Source organism: Neofelis nebulosa, chromosome 12, assembly GCF_028018385.1.
Source record: "Neofelis nebulosa isolate mNeoNeb1 chromosome 12, mNeoNeb1.pri, whole genome shotgun sequence".
Lineage (NCBI taxonomy): Eukaryota > Metazoa > Chordata > Mammalia > Carnivora > Felidae > Neofelis > Neofelis nebulosa.
This window is the reverse complement of record NC_080793.1, coordinates 34,104,956-34,123,943: the sequence shown is the minus strand read 5'-3', so window position 1 is coordinate 34,123,943 and position 18,988 is coordinate 34,104,956. Positions and strand designations below refer to the sequence as shown.

Sequence of the window (18,988 nt, the reverse complement as noted above, 5' to 3'; positions counted from 1 at the left end):
GGGATCTGAGGTGGGGCTGTAGGCTGAGGGCCCAGCATAGTGCAGGAAGTGCATTAAGTGGGGAGGCAGGTGATGAGGATGGAAGGAGAATGGGTTCCAAAGCACAGGCTGTCAGGCCTGGAGGGGCAGTTATGGCTAGGGCAGCAGCAAGGCTTCTAGGTTATATAGGGACTTTTTGGTTGCAACAGATGAGAACAGAACTTGAACTTCGGCAAAAGGGTGTTTTGTTTGGAGAACTGAGAATCCTTCCTAGCGTGCTGCCGGCTTTCGGGAACAGCGGACCAGCTACTCAGACGCCATCGAGACCCATCTCTTGATCCTGTTTCTTTCCATGCTGGCTTCGTGTTTCTCTTTCATGGCTAAATCTCTCTACATGGAGATATCCTGGGGACTGGGCATACTGGCCCCGCTCAGGTCAGGTTCCCACCCTCGGATCCAGCAGCTGGGGGGCACACGGTGGCAGGGCTGTTCCGTTACTCTCCGCAGAAGGTGGCTGAGGAGGCAACCTGGAACTGTCCCCTGAGTTTGCCAGCAGAGGAATATGACCAGATCTGACCCCAATTTGGGGATGAGTAGACATTAAAGATGACAGTGGGTTTTTTTTCCCTTTTATTCATAAAAACAAATTTCCAACAATTTATTAAAAATTGATACCATGCAATAGGGGTACGAGAAATTCCTCATTTACATTTGATTCTGGCAGTTCCAGTCTAATTTAAAGCGTTTGTGCACTAACGTCATTGGAAAATGCCTTCAGGCTGAAGCCTCTTCAGAAATGTACGGTGTATTTGCTGCATATAAAAGAACAGAACCGTTAAATAGCTAGGGTCACTTCTGTGGGTCTTGTTATTTGCAGGGAAATTAAAAAAAATGGGTGAACCTACAGTATCATTAAGACAGAAAATGTACTTTGTGGGTTAACCTAGAAGACTGTGCACGTTCAGGGGTCACAACGGGTTACGGACGCACACACTCACCTCCGACTGTCCAATACTTTTGTTTCTTTTTTTTCCTGCTATGCTGGAATAATATTTCTACAGGTATATTTGTGTGTGGTGTGTGTGTGTGTGTGTGTATACATTATGTACAATGAATTCTCTCCTTCCCTTTGAAAAATTAATGTGGTCCTTTAAATTAAATCTGGTTTTGGTGAAATCAAGAAAGCAAGTAAATACTGGTAATACACAGTGAGTGACAACACCGATTTTTAGTGCCTAAACAGACAATGACTTCAAATTGACCTGTGATGTGTTGACATTTTTTTTTTTTCCCTAAAAGCTACAGTACCTCCATAACCTCTCTCTGGGGAAGGGGAGGGGAAAGCTATTATGCTACGTGAAAGAGGGTGTTTTGAAATGTTGGCGATGGTAGGATTCCTGTGGGCCCTTTTGTCAAAGTCTGGTGGTGACAGCAGTATATTCCTGACTTCAGTGGTCTGGGAAGAGATTATTGCCTGCCTGTTGAAGCTGCCATTAGGTTTCTTTAGGGAGTGAGCGACCGCTCAGTTGTGCAGATATCCTGGACGCTGTCATTCAGGTCTTTCTTTAGCAAAGAATGAACCTGTCTAGGAATGTCACAAAAGTCGTCGGGAGCCTCTCTCCACCAGGTTATCCCGGTAGAGGGGCTGTGCTGGGAGCTCCTCTGGGCCAAACCCCTGGTGGTCGTGAGGGCCAAAGGTCGTGGTCATCCTGATACCTCATGGGTCAGGGCTGCTTCACCATTTGGTATGAAGCTTTCCTGGAGGAGATCAAGTTTTGATCCTCAGAGTGACCCTGTGAGGTAGGCAGGATGGGTGTTGTTATTTCAACCCCAATTTGTTGGGGAGGGGAAACTGAGGCTCAGAGAGACACTAGTGACTTTCCCAAGGTCATCGAGGGAGTCAGCCATGGAGTGAGGACTTGAGCCCAGGTTTGTCTGACTCCCAGGCCGGTGCCCTCTGGGCTTCGACTGAAAGGGAAGAATGATCTTATGAAGAGGACTAGTGTGCTGACAGGTCACCCCCAGGACTCCCAAGGGCGGAGCTCCTGGCCTGTCCAAATGCAAGGCCACCTTCGGGAAGCCAAGGGGAGCCCTCAGCTAGCAACTCTCTCCCTACGACTACAGGGATGTCTTCTAGCAGAATGCCCAATTCACTTTGGTCAGAAACAAAGTCAGTGGAAAAAAACCAACCCCAGGCAGCCCTTGGGCCCTGATGAGAGGTTAAAGTGCACAGTCTTTCTTTAGCGTGTTTGCTGGGAACAGACATTCCATGATTAGCTCGGGTAGTCCCCCTGATTACTGGAACACCTGATACAAACACAAGGACATGGCCAACGTGGTGGGTGCATGACCGACTGTCGCTGAATGGTGCAGAGCAGGTCTGCAGTGACGTGCCCTAAATCCCCACGGTCCCGGAACGGGTGTTATTGTGTTAATGTGTGGCATTTACCAGAGAGTAAGGTCCCACTGGGAGGCATACGGGTCAGCCTGCTCCCGTACCCCAGCCTTCGGGCCACCTGCGGACTCCCTGTTCCAGGAAGGCTGGGATTGGCTGGACTGGCAGCTGGGGACCCGGCTGCCCTGCCCACCTCCTTCCCCAGAGGGGAGAAGGGCTGGCCTGGGGGGCCACAGCCAGGGATGTGTGTGCAGAGGCAGAGATGGTTTCTCTGGAAGCCCCTCCTCGCCTCTTCTCAAGGCTGCTCAGGGACACTCGGTGACTTCTAGCTGGAGTTCAAGTGATTCTCTCCTTGTCTAGGATTTTTTTTTTTTTTTGCAAAGTTTCAAATATCCCAGCTCCTCCTTCTTTGCAGACATCAAGGAAGAAGTCATTTCCATTCCTCTTCTTTGTGAAAGAATAAAAACTTCACAAATAAGGCGCGAGGTCAGGTGCCAAGTGCCCCCATCCCGTCCACCTGAGTGCCATCGAGCAGTCCCACAAGGCCAGCCGTGGCGCCCAGCTTCTCTGCAGCCAGAGCTGACAGTGTTCCTGTAGCCTCTGCTCTGTGTGGTTCTGTCATGGGGGAGGCCCCGGCCCCAGGCCTCCCACCCTTACAGGCCCGAGACCATAACTCGGAAGGAGGGTGGCACATGTCTGTGGCGGGGGCTGGCGGTGGGGCTGACGCAGGGGCTGACGCAGCTGGCGTCCACGCCTCCAATGGACGGGAGGTAGGCGTGGTGGAGGATGGGGAGCTGGAGGGACAGCCGGCGCTGGATGCTGTGGCAGGGAGAGGGAGGGAGGGAGAGAGAGAGAGAGAGAGCGAGGAGAAAGGAGAGAGAGAGAAGAAGGGAGAGAGGAGTTTCAGTGAAGGCTATCTGGCTGCTCACCAGAATGTTCCGTGGACTCACTTTGGCTAAGAAGCTGATGGTAGGAGAACAGTTCTCCTGAATCCAAGATCTGCCTGTCCCATTAGCTAACCATTCACCCATCTAGCAGGTATGTGGTGCAGGCCTACACCTGCCAATGACTGCCCTGGGAATAACCAGGGAGATAGTGAGCAAAGGGAGATGCAGCCTTCCTGAGTGTGCGGTGATTCCTAAGAACAAGGTTCGCTCATCTCACGGGCTTTGCTGCTGACACAGACAGTTCTCACTCTCGCAAGCCTCCAAATGGACTGAAAGGCTTCTTGCTGCTCTGTCCTTCCTCATTGGCTCCTCTGCCCCTGCCTTGTTCAGGACAGCAGCCCTTCTTGCTGGGCTGATTCCGATAGGTTCCTTCCTGCTCTTTCAGCTTCTTTGGCGACTAGTGTCATCCTTCCAACCCGGGGGAGGACATTCAGGGCTGCCTAAGATCTGTCTCTTGCCTAATACTCCAGGTGAAACTTCTACCCTCTCTCCACCCAAACCCAACCCTCTGGCGTCTGCTTTCCCCTAAAACACTGCTTATGGCCACCCTTCCTTGCCTCTGCACATGCTCTTTCCCCAGCCTGGAATACTTTCTCCACCTCCTGCTGTGATGAACTGTTTTCCCTTCAATATCCAGTTTAAAGTCTTCTGAGCGAGCTCCTTCTTCCTTTGAGCTCCCAGAATTCTGGGTAAATTTCCAGAAGCACAGCCAGAAGATCCCTGGGAGCCAGGGGCGGTGTGTGACTGCTGGCAGCAGGGGAAAGGCGACAGCCTTCTGACTCCCTTCTCACTGCCACTCTCTCCTGGCCCGCTTCTCATCAGAGTCTCCCTCGGGCAGTAAGTCACCTTAACCGCGTCTTGTGCGGTTCCCCCTGGTACCTGGGAAGCTGAATTCTTGGTATCCTTAGGCCTCCTTGTGTCCTCAGTGCCTGACTGCTCAGGGTGAGAGCCCCCCACCCCCCAGATCTTCACAGAAACCCAGTAGGTAGAAGTATTGCTATTCCCATTATAACGACGAGGGAAGTGGACAGGGTTTCTGTAACTTGCTCGTGGAAACAAAGCCAGAACTGGGGAAGATGGGTCTCCTGCTTCTGGGAAACCACAGTGCTTTGTGAGGGAGGCAAATCAACTCATGTGGGGCCACCTCATCCCAACAGGTGTGCCCCTAGTGTGCATGTGTGGCACCGATGGGCTCCTGAGACGGATGGGGACAGAGGCAGTGCTGTCCCCACACTCCCAAAGGACTTGTTCATTGGAGGGCTCTACCAAGGACCCTTCACAGGTGCTCATGAGGCCAGTGTGTTGGAGATCTCCTTTTGAAATTCAAGTTGAACCTCTGTAACCTGAGCTATGATCTATTCCTTAAGGCAAGAGGGTGCTGACAAAGAGACCAGGAAAAGGGGAGCTGAGGAATCAACTGTGACTTGGGAAAATGGTGTCTTCCCCGGGCACCTGGGAAGGGCTGTCTGCCTGGGCAAGGTGGGCATCTGTCTGTGCCTCTCAGAGCCATCGCATTTTGCTATCTGGTGGGATCCTGTTTACACTGGCATTCACTCAACAGACACGTGCTGAAAACCTACTCAGTGCCAGAACCTGCATTCAGTCCAAGGGACATGGGAGGGACTCATACCTTATCCCCAAGGTGCTTACACTCTAGTGGAGGGAACTGAGAAGTAAACCACTGATGACTGCCATATAATCATCAGTAATTATTCTGGAGTGTTAGCCAGTCAGGCCTTGGAGCTAACTGGGTTGAGAGGCTATTGTCTCTAGAACGAAACGTCCTCAAGTTACACTATACTTGGTGATTTGGCTGTCTTTGCTGGTTGTCACTTCCCAGGGACCACATTTCAGTGCTGACATTTCTAATTTCTGCTTCCAAGCTGCTGTAAGCAAGGAAGAACTAACAATGGCCAGTGGGAAAAAAACTGATGGAAATGTCCAGGTAGGTCTTTGCTTACATGTCAGCTCACTGAATCTTCCCTGATGGCTCTCTGTAAGATTATGACCCCCAACCTCTTTCCCTACTTTATTTTCCTCCAAAGCACCTATGACTTTGCTTTTTAAATGAAGTTATTTTGTCACCAGATAGAACATAAATTCCACAAAGGAAGGGATTTTTGTTCGTTTTCTTCATTTCTATGTCTGACACACAGTAGATCTCGGTAAACACTTGTGGAGTCAGTGCATTTAGCAAGGTTAAGTTTTATACATAACAAAGGCAGTGTGCTACAGCAGGTTTGATGGTGGACAGACCCGGGTTCAAATCCTATCTCCTGCACTTAGAAACTGGGTGAGCTTTCACAAGTCACCTCCCCTTTCTGAATATGTTTTCTCATCTGTAAAATGAGCATTGTAATTTGACCTGCATCATGGGATTGCTGTGGAGTTCAAATAAAATGATGCATGAGAAAACGTGGTGCAGACTGAGAATGCTGTGCAGGAGTAATGTACTCTTCCACAATAGTTCTCAGGGAGAAAGTACTTACTGTTCTGGGGAGTTTATATCTTCTATAGGATCTTTGCATGTTCGCGAGGGCTCTGTTGTGTTCCACTGTAGCTGGGGATTTTGATCGAGGTGATTTTTTAAAATGGCCTTTCCCCCATCTGAATGTAAAACAACAATATCACAACACATTCTGTTAACTTCATTTTTTAAAAAATGCAATCTTTTGGGCGCCTAGGCGGCTCAGTCGATTAAGCTTTTGACTTCGGCTCAAGTCATGATCTCACGGTTTGTATGTTTGAGCCCCATGTTGGGCTCTGTGCCTGGAGCCTGCTTCAGATTCTGTGTCTCCCCCTCTTTCTGCCTCTTCCCTGCTCATGCACGCTCTCTCTCTCTCTCAAAAATAAATAAATGTTAAACAAATTTTAAAAAATGCAAGCTTTTTAGGATGGTGCCCAAGGAGAGAGAATAGCAAAGAGCCCATTATCCTTCCAGAGCTGTGGTTTCTGTAGTAGCTCTTCCAGGACCAGGGCAGTGAGCCTAGAAGCTTCCATCCAGGGATAGAAATGGTGTCTTGGGGGATTTCCTTTCTCCAAGAAAAAAGGGGGGAAATCAAGTCAACCAATGTAGGCAACCTAACTTGGAAATGAGAGTTTTTAATGTAAAGTCCTTTTTCACTGGTGCTTAGGGATATAATAACAAAGGAAAAAGCCCTCCAAGGGAAAATATATATCCATAAGATTGCCAAAGATTGGGAAGAGTAAACTGCTGGTGGGAGTGTAAATTGGCATTATCTTTCTGGGGGGCACTAAGCATCGAACACTAAAAATCGTCCGTATCTTTTACTCAGAATTTTTACTTCTGGGAATTATCCGAAGGAAATGATGAAGGTTATGTGTGCAGTTATACACAGGATGTTCAAGTGAGCATTGTTTATAATATAAAAAAGTTGGAACTAATCTGAATTTTTCCAGTTAAAATGAATTAGTTATATACTCATGTATGTATGGGGTCTCCATTCAAAGAAATACTGTGAAGCCACAAAATGTGATGATATGGATGCTTTCAGCCCTCTGCTTCAGAACGACCCAGGGAGATTTAAAGAAATACAAAACATAAAAACCTGGGTCCCCAACTTGAGGGATCTGGAAGAGCACTGGTTTTTGTTTTGTTTGTCTACAGTGAGCAAACTTAGTGAATGTCATTTTGCCCCACGTGAGTGCAGTGGATCCTCCTTATTCATGGATTCTGTATTTACGAACTCGCCTACTCACTAAAAGTAATTTGTAACCCCAAACCAATACCTGTAATGCTTTCGCAGCCATTTGCTGACACACACTGTGTTGGAACATGAACCCCGACCTTATGGTCGACAGCACTAGAATGCATGCCTACGCACAAGAAGGCTGTGATGTGTCTGATGGAGAAAATCCGCGGGTTAGATGATCTTCATTCAGACATGCGTTCTAGTGTTGCTTACCAGGAGGTCAATGTTAATGAATCAACAATATATATTAAATAAGAGGTCTTCAAACAGAAACACATATATAACAAAATTATGTACTGATTGGTTGGCCAAAATGCCAACCTGAGAGAGCCTTGCAGGAACCTAACCCTGGGGACCTATTTCCCCAGGGAGCAATGGTTCAGTGCTCACCAATTAATTCATGGTTCACAGCAGCCATATCAAACATAATCCCCATGAATAATGACAGTTGACTGCACATTCTTAGGGTAAATTCCAAAAGTGGAACCACTGGATCAGATCAATTTCTATTTCGACCAGCCATGTTTGAGAATGCCCATTTCCTCGACTGTTTCCTCAGACTCTCTGCAACTTTTTAATCTCTTGTCTTTGCCAGTCTTACTGGTGAAAATGGTATCTCACTAAGGATGTCATTTGCATTCTTTTAATAAGGAGTGAGATTGAGAATCTTTTCATAAGCATATGAATCTCTTGCACTTCCTTCTGTGAGAACTGTCTTTGCCCATTTTGTTTTGTGTTGTTGGTCTTTTTCTTATTAATTTGCATATAATTATATATACTTTACATAAAGTATATAAAATTTCTCTTTATATATAAGACAATAAGCTCATTACTTGAGTTACAATATTTTTTGGCTTAGTTTGTTTGAATTTTTGGTTACTTATGCTTTTTGTGTTGTTAAAAAAAATTTTTTTTGTAGTTAAATTTATCAACTTTTTCTTTTGTGGTTTCTGGGTTTTGCCTCAAACTGAGAAAGGCCTTCCCCTATCTGAGATTATTAAAAAAATTTTTCCTATGGTTTCTTTTAGTTCTTTCATGGTTTCACTTTTTACATTTAAATCTTTTATATGTAAGGTGTGAGGTAGGGATTTAACTTTACTCCTTTCCAGATGGCTATCCACTTGTCCCAATTAAATTTATTGAATAATTCCTTTCCTTTCATTAATTTGAAATGCCCACATTTCCAGATACAAAAATTACTATGAGTAATTTTTATTCTTTTAAAAAAACTTTTTTAACGTTTATTTATTTTTGAGAGACAGAGAGAGGCAGAGCATGAGCAGGAGAGGGGGAGAGAGAGAGAGAGATACAGAATCTGAAGCAGGCTCCAGGCTCTGAGCTGTTTGTTAGCACAGAGCCCAACGCGGGGCTCAAACTCACGAACTGTGAGACCATGACCTGAGCTGAAGTCAGATGTGCAACCAACTGAGCCACCCAGGTGCCCCAGTAATTTTTATTCTTTCAATTTACTTGTTACTAATCTCAATTTAAACTTTTTTTGTAATCAACATCTTATGTAGTAAAAATTTTATAATTTGATTTTATAATAAGAATGCTATTACTTATGTAATAATAAAGGAAACTATTACAAAAACAAAAAAGAAAGTAAAGATTTTTCATTGATTTAAAAAGTAATTTTATAGCAAATTAGTGAATAAATGCTAATGACAAGATGCAAACAATAGAGAAGTATATTAAATGAAATGTAAGAAGAATCCTTTCTCACTATGCACATACTGTTCCCTTCACACAGGTGGAGCCTGTTAATTCAGTGTTTGTTCTCCCAAACCTTTTTAAAAATGCACTTAACACACATGCATGTGTGTGTGCATTTATGTGTACCATAATGCTGGCCTTCATCTTGCTATTTTCACTTGGGGATCTCTCCATATTTGCACAAATAGATTCGCCCCACTTTCTAATAGTTGTATTATGTGCCTTGTTTAGTTGTACCATCACTAACGAAACCACCCTAAATGATAAACATTTAAGTTAATTCCAGTGTTTCTCACCTACAAATAATGTTGGGATGAACATCATGTGTATACATCTTTGCCCACGTGGGAGTACTTCCCAGGGGCAAGATCTTGCTAGTGGTCTTGTTAATCAGGAGGTTTAGCATCTAACATTTGGATGTGCCAGACTGACTTCCAAAACACTGCAGGAGAATGCCTATTTCCACACACTCTTCACAGCACTGGTGATCTTTGGAAATGTTGCTGAAATGTAGGTAAAGACTGCATTGTGTTATTTTGGCTTGCATTTCCCAAGTGGTTGGGGAGATTGAGTGTCAGGTCAGATCTTACTGACCATTCCTTTCCTATACATTGAGACGGCACATCCGAAACTGAAACGTCGCTGGGAGAAGTAAGGCAAACTATTCATTAGGAACAACGTGCCGCCAGTCAGAACACTGTGAATGCTGGCCATATCATGTACGTGTGCCACTGGAACCCAAGAGACTGAGAAACAGAAGCCCCCACTCTAGGCTGGACACTGAGCTGTGGGTTCCAGATGCTGCCACTCTGCCCGTGTGGCTTCACATCAGCCTCACCCCTTCTCTGAGCCTCAGTTTCTTTATCTGTAAAGTGGAAGGTGGACAGCTGGTGTCTGATACCCAGGTCCCCACATTCCAGGGGCCCCGTCTCCTCCTACCTGTGCTCTCAGTGAAGTTCCCAAGGTTGAGGATGTCGTTGAGTTCTTGGTAGTGGTTCTGTTTGATGTAGGTGGTCTTTTCTGGGGTGTCTTGCAGCTGCATCGTGACCTCTTCCAAGTCTTTATCCAGCTAGAAGACAAAGGTTCTAGCTGAGTCAGAGCCCCTGGCCCAGTCCCTTCCCCGGCTCACAGGGTCGTGGGACTGGGCCTCAGGCTGCCCTCAGGAGGACACTGAGAGCCAGAGACGCGACGCATGCTGGGGAAGAGATGCAGAGGGCCCCTGAGGACTGTTGCTGCAGGTGAAACTGTGATGGGGAGGGAGGGGGAATGGGCTTTGCAACCATGTGTTCAGTGTAGGCTTGTGCCCATCATGATGGAGCAGCTGGGCAAGCCCAGGGACGCAGGGCAGGAGAGTATCAGAGCACAGGCTCTGAAGGTGGACAGGTCTGCGGGCAAACTCAGAGCTGCCCTTTACTGCCTGTGTACTGGTTTGTGAGAACTGAGTGTCAACTCCTTCATCTGTAGAATGGGGTAATAACAGTAGCTACCTCTTGTGGTTATTGCGGAGATTAAATCAGATGATGCATTTAAAGTTTAGCCCAGTCCTTGACACATAATAAGGGTAACGTGCTACTACAATGATATTACTATAATTATTGTTATTGGTACCTAGCAAGACCCCTGTAGGGGAGGGCAGATCTACGGGTTGGTTAGCTGTGGGTCTCACACTGACACAGAAGGTCAGGCCAGTAGGGGTTCCTCCAGAGGATGGACTGCAGGGGCTTTCAGGTTATAGGAAAATCAGATGCAAGCCCTGGGGCAGTTCAGCCCTTGAGAAGCCTGGTGTGTGTGTGTGTGTGTGTGTGTGTGTGTGTGTGTGTGTGTGTTGTGGGGTGGTAGCTGGGGAAGGCAGCAGGCATCTTATTATAGTATAAGGGAGAGAAAGCTATAAGCAGTAAAGTGTTGTCCTGATGTCAAGAGCACGGCCATTAATTTTTAAATACATTTTCCTGTGGAGAAGGAGAGAGATACTTTCTTCTGTGTGACTCAAACAGCAGGGCTAGGATCAAAGGAAGCCAGATTGTGATTCGATTCCAGGAAAAACAACCCAACATTTTAGGGCTTTTGACAGTGGCTTTGGTTTCACGTTTCCTGAAGTGGGTGAACTCTATTGCTGGAATGTGCCAGTAAAAGTCAAATGTCAAGATACGGTAGTTCCAGGCACAGGGAGATCTGATAGTAACACAGAACCAGCAATGGGCTTTGAGGGGCAGAATCCTTTCCTACTTTGCTCTGGTGGCAAATGGGCTATCCCTTCTAAAGCAGTCACCTTTCGATGCACAGACAACTGTGTAATGGATCTTTGTGACAGACTAAGGTGAGCCCCCCAAAAGGCTACTAGATCTAGCAAAGGCAAATACAGAATGCCCAGCCACATTTAATTTCCAGGTAACAATGAATCATTTTTTTTACTGTAAGTATATCCCAACTATTGTATGGGCCATCCTTATACTAAAAATACCATTGGTTGTCTGAAATTCAAATTTAACTGGGCATCCCATATCTCCTCGGACAACCCTATGTTTCCCTTCTTCTTCATGAATGTCCTGCTAGAGACTACATTTCCCAGCGTCCCCTGTGTCTAAGTGTGATCATGTAAGTTCTTGCCAAGGCAACTGGAGCAGAACCAACATTGTACAAATTTTTGTATCACTTGCTTATCCCTTGTGTGGACTTCCTCTTCCCTTCCTGCGACTGAGGACAGGACCTGCCTTCCACTCGGTTTTAACTGTGCTGGTGAGGAATATGCCTTGGGGAATGGCGGACAGGAAGAGTGAACAAACCTCATCCAGCCAAGGCCATGGAGGCAGAGCTTCCTGCCAACCTGGGCCAATCTCCTCACGACCATTATGTGACAGAGAAATATTTTCTTTGGGTCGCTTCATTTTGGGGTCTCTGTTACAGCAACTTAGCAAGTATCCTGACCAACACACTCGCCCTTATTTCTTCCCTGTTCCACTCATTGAATGAGAAGTTCTCTATGAAACACACAGCCTGCAGACCATGGGCCAGTCATACACATGGACCCAAAGAGACGTGTGCAGAAGGGGAAGGTAATTTGGTCTCCCCTCCTAGGTATAGAAAATCCAGAATTTGAGGTCCGGCTTGGGCACAAAGGATTCTAGTTGTGGCCTCTCTGGAATACTGAAGGACCAGTTAAGGACCCTCAGGACAACAGTGAGGTCTGCTACAGCAAACTCTCCTGTCTGAAAAATTTCTCTTCACCCCTTCCTGTCTCTCTGTACTCATATAAATGAGGGTGGTTACTGGGTTTGGAGAGTGACAAATTAAGGGGGGTGGTCCCCACACACTTAGGAAGCTCCTATAATCTGGGAGCTCACAAATCTCTAAGAACTCCTTTCTTTCTGAGGATGCCTTGAATCGGGGCACTGCTGGACTCCATGAACCTGGGCCAGGGGATTCTGACAAACTGCCTATGTCTAGTTTATGTCCCCCCTGGTTCTGGTGGCCGTAACTCCAGCACCTGGGACTGCACAGCCTGATGCAAGGGGGTGTCCAGAGGGGGCGAGGTCAGGAGCGGCAGCCCCGAGAGGCCCTACTCTGGGGCAGAGGGACAAGACCAGGAGGCTAGGGCCCTGGCTGCCGGTGCTGAGGGAGGTACCTCTGTGATCTTCATTCGCAGGCGATGGTTTTCAGACTGCAAGCCCTCCAGGCGGGATGTGCTTGCTTGGTTCACGCTGGTGACTGAGGTGGACGTTTTTGAATCTTCCTTCTTCTGATTCTGAGTGAACTGGAATCGCCTGTTCTGGGTTGCTGCATCTGGGTTTGTTCTCAGAGTGATGAGCTGGAAGGACACGGGATGACTGAAAGGAGAACCCCGGGGTCCTCCTCCCCGGTGTCCCATCCCCTCCGCCACAGCAGGTCCTGCACTGGAGGCAGCACAGACACAGGCTGGGAGCCCGGAGCCCTGGGTTCAGGCTCATCTCTGCCACTCGCTGGTGTGTGACCTTGGGAAGCCCCACCCCCCTCCCTTGCCGAGTCTGTTTCTTTCCTTGTCAGCAGAAGTCTGGTCTCCTGACCGAGGCCACCTGCATCCAGAACCCCCTGCAGAGCCCACCCCTAGGCCTGATTCCAGCTGAGCCGTACTCTGCCTTAGGCTTCGTTCCACATGGAAAATAACCCTGAGGATGACGTTGGAAGACAATGGATGGAGACAAATGAAGGCTTCTCCTTTTTAGAACCATTGATGAGTGTTGAGGACAGACAGGTGACTAGTTCTGTCATGGACAAAAGTGTTGTTATATAAGAAAAAAGGCCACTGCTCGATCCCGGTCTTACTCATTTATTCAAGAAACATTTCTGGCTTGAGTCTGGCTCTGGGCCTGCACCGGACAGCCAGGACTGAGGGAGGCGTGGCCCCTGTCTGTCAGGACCCCATGGTCCAGAGGCCGGAAGTATCCAGGGCAGGCTGGGCTGTGGGTGCTGTGGGCCTGGGCTGGGCTCTGTGGAGAGCCTGAGGGATGGTGAGGAAAGGGAGTTCCAGGGGGAAGAAGAGGCATATGCAAATGCAGGGGGTGCCTGGGACTCAGGGTGCTTATGGAGAAGGACAGTTTGGATGGTGGACAGGGTTCTTAGGAGAAACTGGAGGAGACCCAAAGTTCCTGAAAGGCAGCCCATACTGGGGACTTGATTCTGGAGCCAGAGGGGCAATGAGGAGTTGTTGAGGGTAACAGAGGAGAGTGACATGGTCAGGGCTGGGCTTGGAGCCATCTGGCATCTTTGACTGGCATGAGAGGATGTCAGAGTGTAGGCAGAGAGATCTTAGCATTGGGCTGGAGCCTTGACAACCAGAGAAAGAAGGCATACACAGCATCAGTGTTCCAGGGAAAACACTGCTCTGGGACTGACTGGATGGAGGTGCCATGGGCAGTCTGTCTGGGGGACAATGGACCCCGAGTGATCTCTTTTCACCCCATTCTCCTTCCCCTACTTGGGCCAATAATTCCTTCTACCCTCTCTATTTTCCCCTTCTTTTCTGATGCTGAGACCAGCCAACTGCAGGGGCTCCCAAGACACCAAGGCCTCTGGTTCACCTGCGTGCTGATGGGAAGGATAAGGTTTGAGAAACATCTCTCAGGCTGGTCTTCAAGATCAGTGCTTCTGATGAATGGAAAATGTAAGTGGCTGTTCAAAGTGGTTATTCCTTTTTACCCACTAACACTACTTTTGCGACTCTATCTGAAGGGAGTAGCCAGAAATGGGGATCATGTGTTATGTAGAAAAAAGTTAATTTATAATATAAAAAAAATCTGGAAATGACTGTAATGCTCATCAATAAGGGAATCAAGCAGATAAGAAGACACGGGGTATCCCCCGTCAATGGTGGTTATGCTGTGAGAAAATGCACAGGAGACATTAACAGTGAAAAAGGCAAACTACAAAATGATATGTGAGCTCTCATCGCAGCCCTAATGGGAAAAGCATCACTGCCTAACCATTTAAAAAAGACTGGAAGGGGGGCACCTGGGTGGCTCAGTTGGTTAAGTGTCCGACTTCAGCTCAGCTCACGATTTCGTGGTTCCTGAGTTAGAGCCCCACATCGGGCTCTGTGCTGACAGCTCAGAGCCTGTAGCCTGCTTCGGATTCTGTGTGTCTCTCTCTCTCTCTGCCCCTCCCCCCGTCTCAAAAATAAATGAAACATTAAAAAAACAAAAAGAAACACTTATTAAAAAAATACTGGGAGGAAACGCATAAAAACTATGTAGTTTTTAGTTAAAAAAACTAAAACGAAACATTAAACAGTGATTATTCTTGGGTGATGCGACTCTGTGAGATTTCTGGAAAATCTGGTTTTTACTTGTTTGCATTTTCCAAACTTTCCGTGATCATAACAAGTACAGAAAGCATAAAACTGCCAGAAGGCGGAGGAGGCCAGGTGTCCCCTCTGTGCAGGGTCCAAGACCAGAGGCCAGAGGGCAGGGTGCAGAGGGCGGGCCGTACCTTGGGCACAAACACCAGGCAGAGGGTGATGGTGCTGCAGAAGATGATGACCAAGGCGACAATGCAGAACTGCACGTTGGGCTGGTCTCGGGTCAGGAAGGAGACGGCGGCTCCGATGATACACATGATCCCCACGTTGTAGACACTCATCCCAATGTACTTGCTGTCGTTGAGGGCAGGGATGCTGACGTTACGCGTCTCCCAAGCCAGGAAGCAACCGAACAACTGAAATGGTGAGTGGAAAGGGGAAGTCATCATTATCACATGGTGGTACACACCTGCCACTCTGAGAAGGGGGTCAGGGCCAGGCCTTCTGGATGTCACCCTCAGTCTCCACTGGTGGCCTCAGGTGGAGTCCTGCTGAGGAAATGCAGACTGGGGGTGTCGGAGCATCTGGTTCTCCTTCGCCCCACCACAGTTCACATACAGGAGGCCATGGTGGGAAGGGTTTCCAGATGGGATCTCGACCGCCTCCCCTCACTCTAGAGCGAACACTGAGGCCCAGAGAGGAGGAAGAGGCTTGTCCAAGGCCACACAGTAAAACAGTGGCAAAAGTGGACTATGTTTCTAGAAGTTCAGTCCTGTCTTTTTTTACTGCTAAACAAGCCAGAGCACCTGTGTCTGGGACTTCTATTTACCTCCCAATGCACAAAGTCACTCAGAATGGAGATTACATTTCCTAACTGTCCTTGGAGCTAGGTGTGGTGTATGATAGGTTCAGGACAGCACCATGTAGGTGGAAGTGGTGTGTACAAGTTCTGGGAAGTGTCTATTAAGGGAAACGGTGTTCCTTTCCCTCCTTCCTAGTAGGAGTGGAGTATGATGGGTGGAGCTTGAGAAGCCATCTTAGACCACAACAGTCATCTTAGACCAAGATGTGGGAGTTGTATGATAAAGATGGGGGAGCCACAAGATCCAAGGAGCTGAGATTCTGGGAGCCCCCCACCAACCCTAGATTGTTTATCTGAAGAAGGAAGTTAACTATCTCTTAAGAAACTATCTTTTCTGTCACTTGCAGCTCTACTCCTAACCAGTATATCTCCCAACAGAAATGGACAAGGTAGAGGTTCAGTGTGTTCTAAGCCTAAGCCTTCCTGGGTGGTCTAAGGGGAGGGAAGGTTGTGGAGGAAGTGCAGCCGGAATGCCCAGCAGAATGGTGGTGTGGGCGGGGGTTGGGGGGAGAGCTGACCAAGACTGCTGACTGTTCAGGGCCTTCAGCTGTAGTCCAGGCCCTTCCAAGAGGACTTTCCTCAAAGGCCCCTCTTTCCTCTGACCTCATCATCGCAGCTCAGGGCATCCAAAACTGCATGGCCACTTAATATCACCCCGAGGGCTTCTGTTTTCAGGTTTGACTTAATACGGCAGCAGCAAAATGCCATGTGGTGGAGGGCAGCTGGGCACAAGGCCGGAGGATCTGGAATCTGCTACTCTCCATTGGCTCTGTGATTTGGGGCAAGTCACTTCATCTCTCAGGGCCTCAGTTTCACTATCTGTGAAATGGGAATAATAATAATACCACCTCACAGGGTTTGTATCCAGATGAAATGAGAAGATGACTGTAGTGCTGCACAAAGCATTTTGTAAACCAGTGTCCTGTACAAGGGTAAGTTAAAAGTCATTTTGTAATTGGTATTATTTAAACAAACATGGCTGCTTTCCTCTCCTTTTCTCTAAATGTGTTATCTCACAGACCAATTTATTTATTTACTTATCTATCTACCTACCTATAATTTTATTTATTTATTTATTTATTTATTTATTCATTCATTTATTCATTTATTCATTTATTCATTTATTCGTTTATTTTTGAGTGATCTCTACACACACACTTGGGGCCCAAACCTATAAGAGTTGCATGTTCCATCAGGTGAGCCATCCAGGCACCCCCAGACCTATTTGTTTTTTAAAGATTCCTTTTAAAATGGGGGAGCGAGAAGCCCAGGAAGCAGATGCTGAGTGAGGGAAAGAATCCAACGCTGTTGAAAGTCTGCTTTGTGCTAGTTCCTTCGTGTGTGGGCCCTTCAGTCCCACAGTGCCTATGCTGGCTGGGCTCTGCGGTCCACTTCTTCCAGGGAAGAATCACAGGCCGGACGAGCCTCACTGACCTGTCTGGGGGCCCACTACACCATCACAAGAGTCTCTACCAGTCGTAAAATGTGGGCGAGTCTGGGGACCTGGTGGTTGGCTGCAAATCTCTGAAGACTGTCGGGAGGAAACAGTAACTTGTTCTTAGGCCTTCAAGGAGTAGAATGAGGGTTCATGGGCACAAGTTACATCAAGGCAGATTTTAGCTGAAGATAGGGAAGAACCTTCTAGAAAAATAACCCATCTATAGTGGGTTGAACAGTGGCCCTAAAAGACATGTCTATATCCTAATCCACAGAGACTGAATATTTGGAGAAGGGGTCCTTGCAGATATAATTAAGGGTCCTGAGATGAGATCATCCTGGATTATCTAGGTAGGCCATAAATCAAATGATAAGTGTCATTGTAAGAGACACACAGAGGAAAGACCTGGAAAAGAGAGAGGGCCATGTGAAGATGGAGGTGGAGACGGAGTGATGGAGCCCCAAGCCAAGGATGGAGCCATCAGCTGCTGGGGAGAGGCAAGGAAGCATTTTCCCTGGAGCCTCTGGAGGGGGCACAACTCAACCTTGGTTTTAGACTCCTGGCTTCCAGAACTGTGAGAGAATAATGTGTGTTGTTTTAAGCCAGTCTGTGTTTACCCATTTGTGGTAGTTTGTTACTGCAGCCACAGGGCACTAATACATCATCCCTGGGTGGCACAGGCCACTTTGAGGTGGGTGAGGTCCCCATCACTAGAGGTGTGGAAGCAGTGAGTGAACAAAACTTGTTGGGGATGCGCACTAGGGGCCAGGAGTCCTGAAACATCTGACAGGAGAGTGGGCCTGCAGGGCTGGGCACACTCTTTCCAGCCTTGAAATGCTGTGGATTCAGAGCAGGAGGACCTGGGGGTGGGTAGAATTTTAGTCACAGACCCTAAGGGCCAGGACGGCTGTGGGTTATTCCGTGCATACACTGGAAACAGTAAAGCACGTGTGCTGCCAAATACACTGGAAACAGTAAAGCACGTGTGCTGCTTTTATTGACACGATCTGACTGAAGGTAATAGCTTCACTGGAAGAGATATAGTCATCTCCAGCCACTTTTGCAAGTAGGTGGGGAAGATAATGGATGGTCAAAACGTTACAGATAAATCCAGTTTAAAGAGTCAATCGGATTCAGCATAATCTAATTTCACAGTGTCTCAGGATCAGGGAACATGGAGCCGGAGGCGTCCTGGAGAGTCTGGTTTCAGTCTCTTTATTCAGCAAGTGCTAGGGGTCTCAAGTCATAGGTACCACCATGCTTCCTGTGACAGGGAGCACTTCCTTCCTAGGGGGCGCCACCACATCTGCAGACACTGCTCTGTTGGACAAAATCCTTCTTTACTGTGGACTCGAAAGCTGCCTTCTGGCAACTTTGCCCACTAATGATGGATCTGCCTTCCGGTCCATGCCACTGTCTCTGACAGCTCTAGTGACCATGTCTCCTGAGTGCCCTTCTCCAAGTGCAGGGCTGTTGGCCAGCCTCCAAGTCCCAGTTCCACTCCGGGCACCTCCTGGGGACACCTTCAGGGTCATTACCTTGTGGGGCCCAGATTGCAGCCCAGTGATCTTCAAAGAATCCCTATGGAAACTGGTCTCAACTAGTATGAAGTTGGGGACAATCTTTGCCTAGGGTTGCCTAGTATATGCTCCTCTGGTGTGGCCCCTCAGTAACAGTTCTCTGAAGCAGCAGGATACATTCGAGCAATACAAGAAAACCTGGTTTACCTGACCTTTGGAGACGGCTTCATTCTTGGCCTCTAAGTGGAAGCTATACAGAGGCGACTTATATACAGATGGTGACTATATGGATGGTGACCTAACTTTCCTGTACAAAGACCTAAGGAGGGTATGGTACCTGGTTTCCTGTCCCTGGAGGGATTTCAGTGGAGGCATGGTTTGCACAGGATGTGGAGAGAAGAGTCAGGGGTCAAGCTGGGATAAGGTGGGGGTGCGGCTGTCCTTTTCAAATCGTTCCAGATGTGTCTGGTGGGCTTGGTATGTGACCTTTGACGCCAACAGTTGGGTGGAGTGGAAAGAGTACTGGGTTCGGAGGTTGGAGGTTACCAGGTGCCCTTTAACCTCTGTGAGCCTGACTTTCCTCATATCTACATAAGATGAGGATGACTCCACTCACCTCCCACAGACTTTGAGAGAATCCAGTAAAAT

The 18,988-nt window shown here is 47.7% G+C and overlaps 1 protein-coding gene across 1 annotated transcript in view; it reads right to left on the bottom strand.

Moving 5' to 3' along the window:
* Positions 1 to 592: 592 nt before the first annotated feature.
* Positions 593 to 18,988, bottom strand: part of GABBR2 (gamma-aminobutyric acid type B receptor subunit 2) — a 351,377-nt gene continuing 332,981 nt past the window's right edge. The window contains exons 15-19 of the mRNA XM_058694795.1: positions 14,712 to 14,936; positions 12,373 to 12,555; positions 9,690 to 9,819; positions 5,811 to 5,928; positions 593 to 3,193 (exon numbers count right to left, since the gene is read on the bottom strand). Of these exons, the coding sequence (XP_058550778.1) occupies positions 3,028 to 3,193; positions 5,811 to 5,928; positions 9,690 to 9,819; positions 12,373 to 12,555; positions 14,712 to 14,936 (822 nt within the window). The 3' untranslated portion in view covers positions 593 to 3,027. The remainder of the gene's footprint in view (positions 3,194 to 5,810; positions 5,929 to 9,689; positions 9,820 to 12,372; positions 12,556 to 14,711; positions 14,937 to 18,988) is intronic.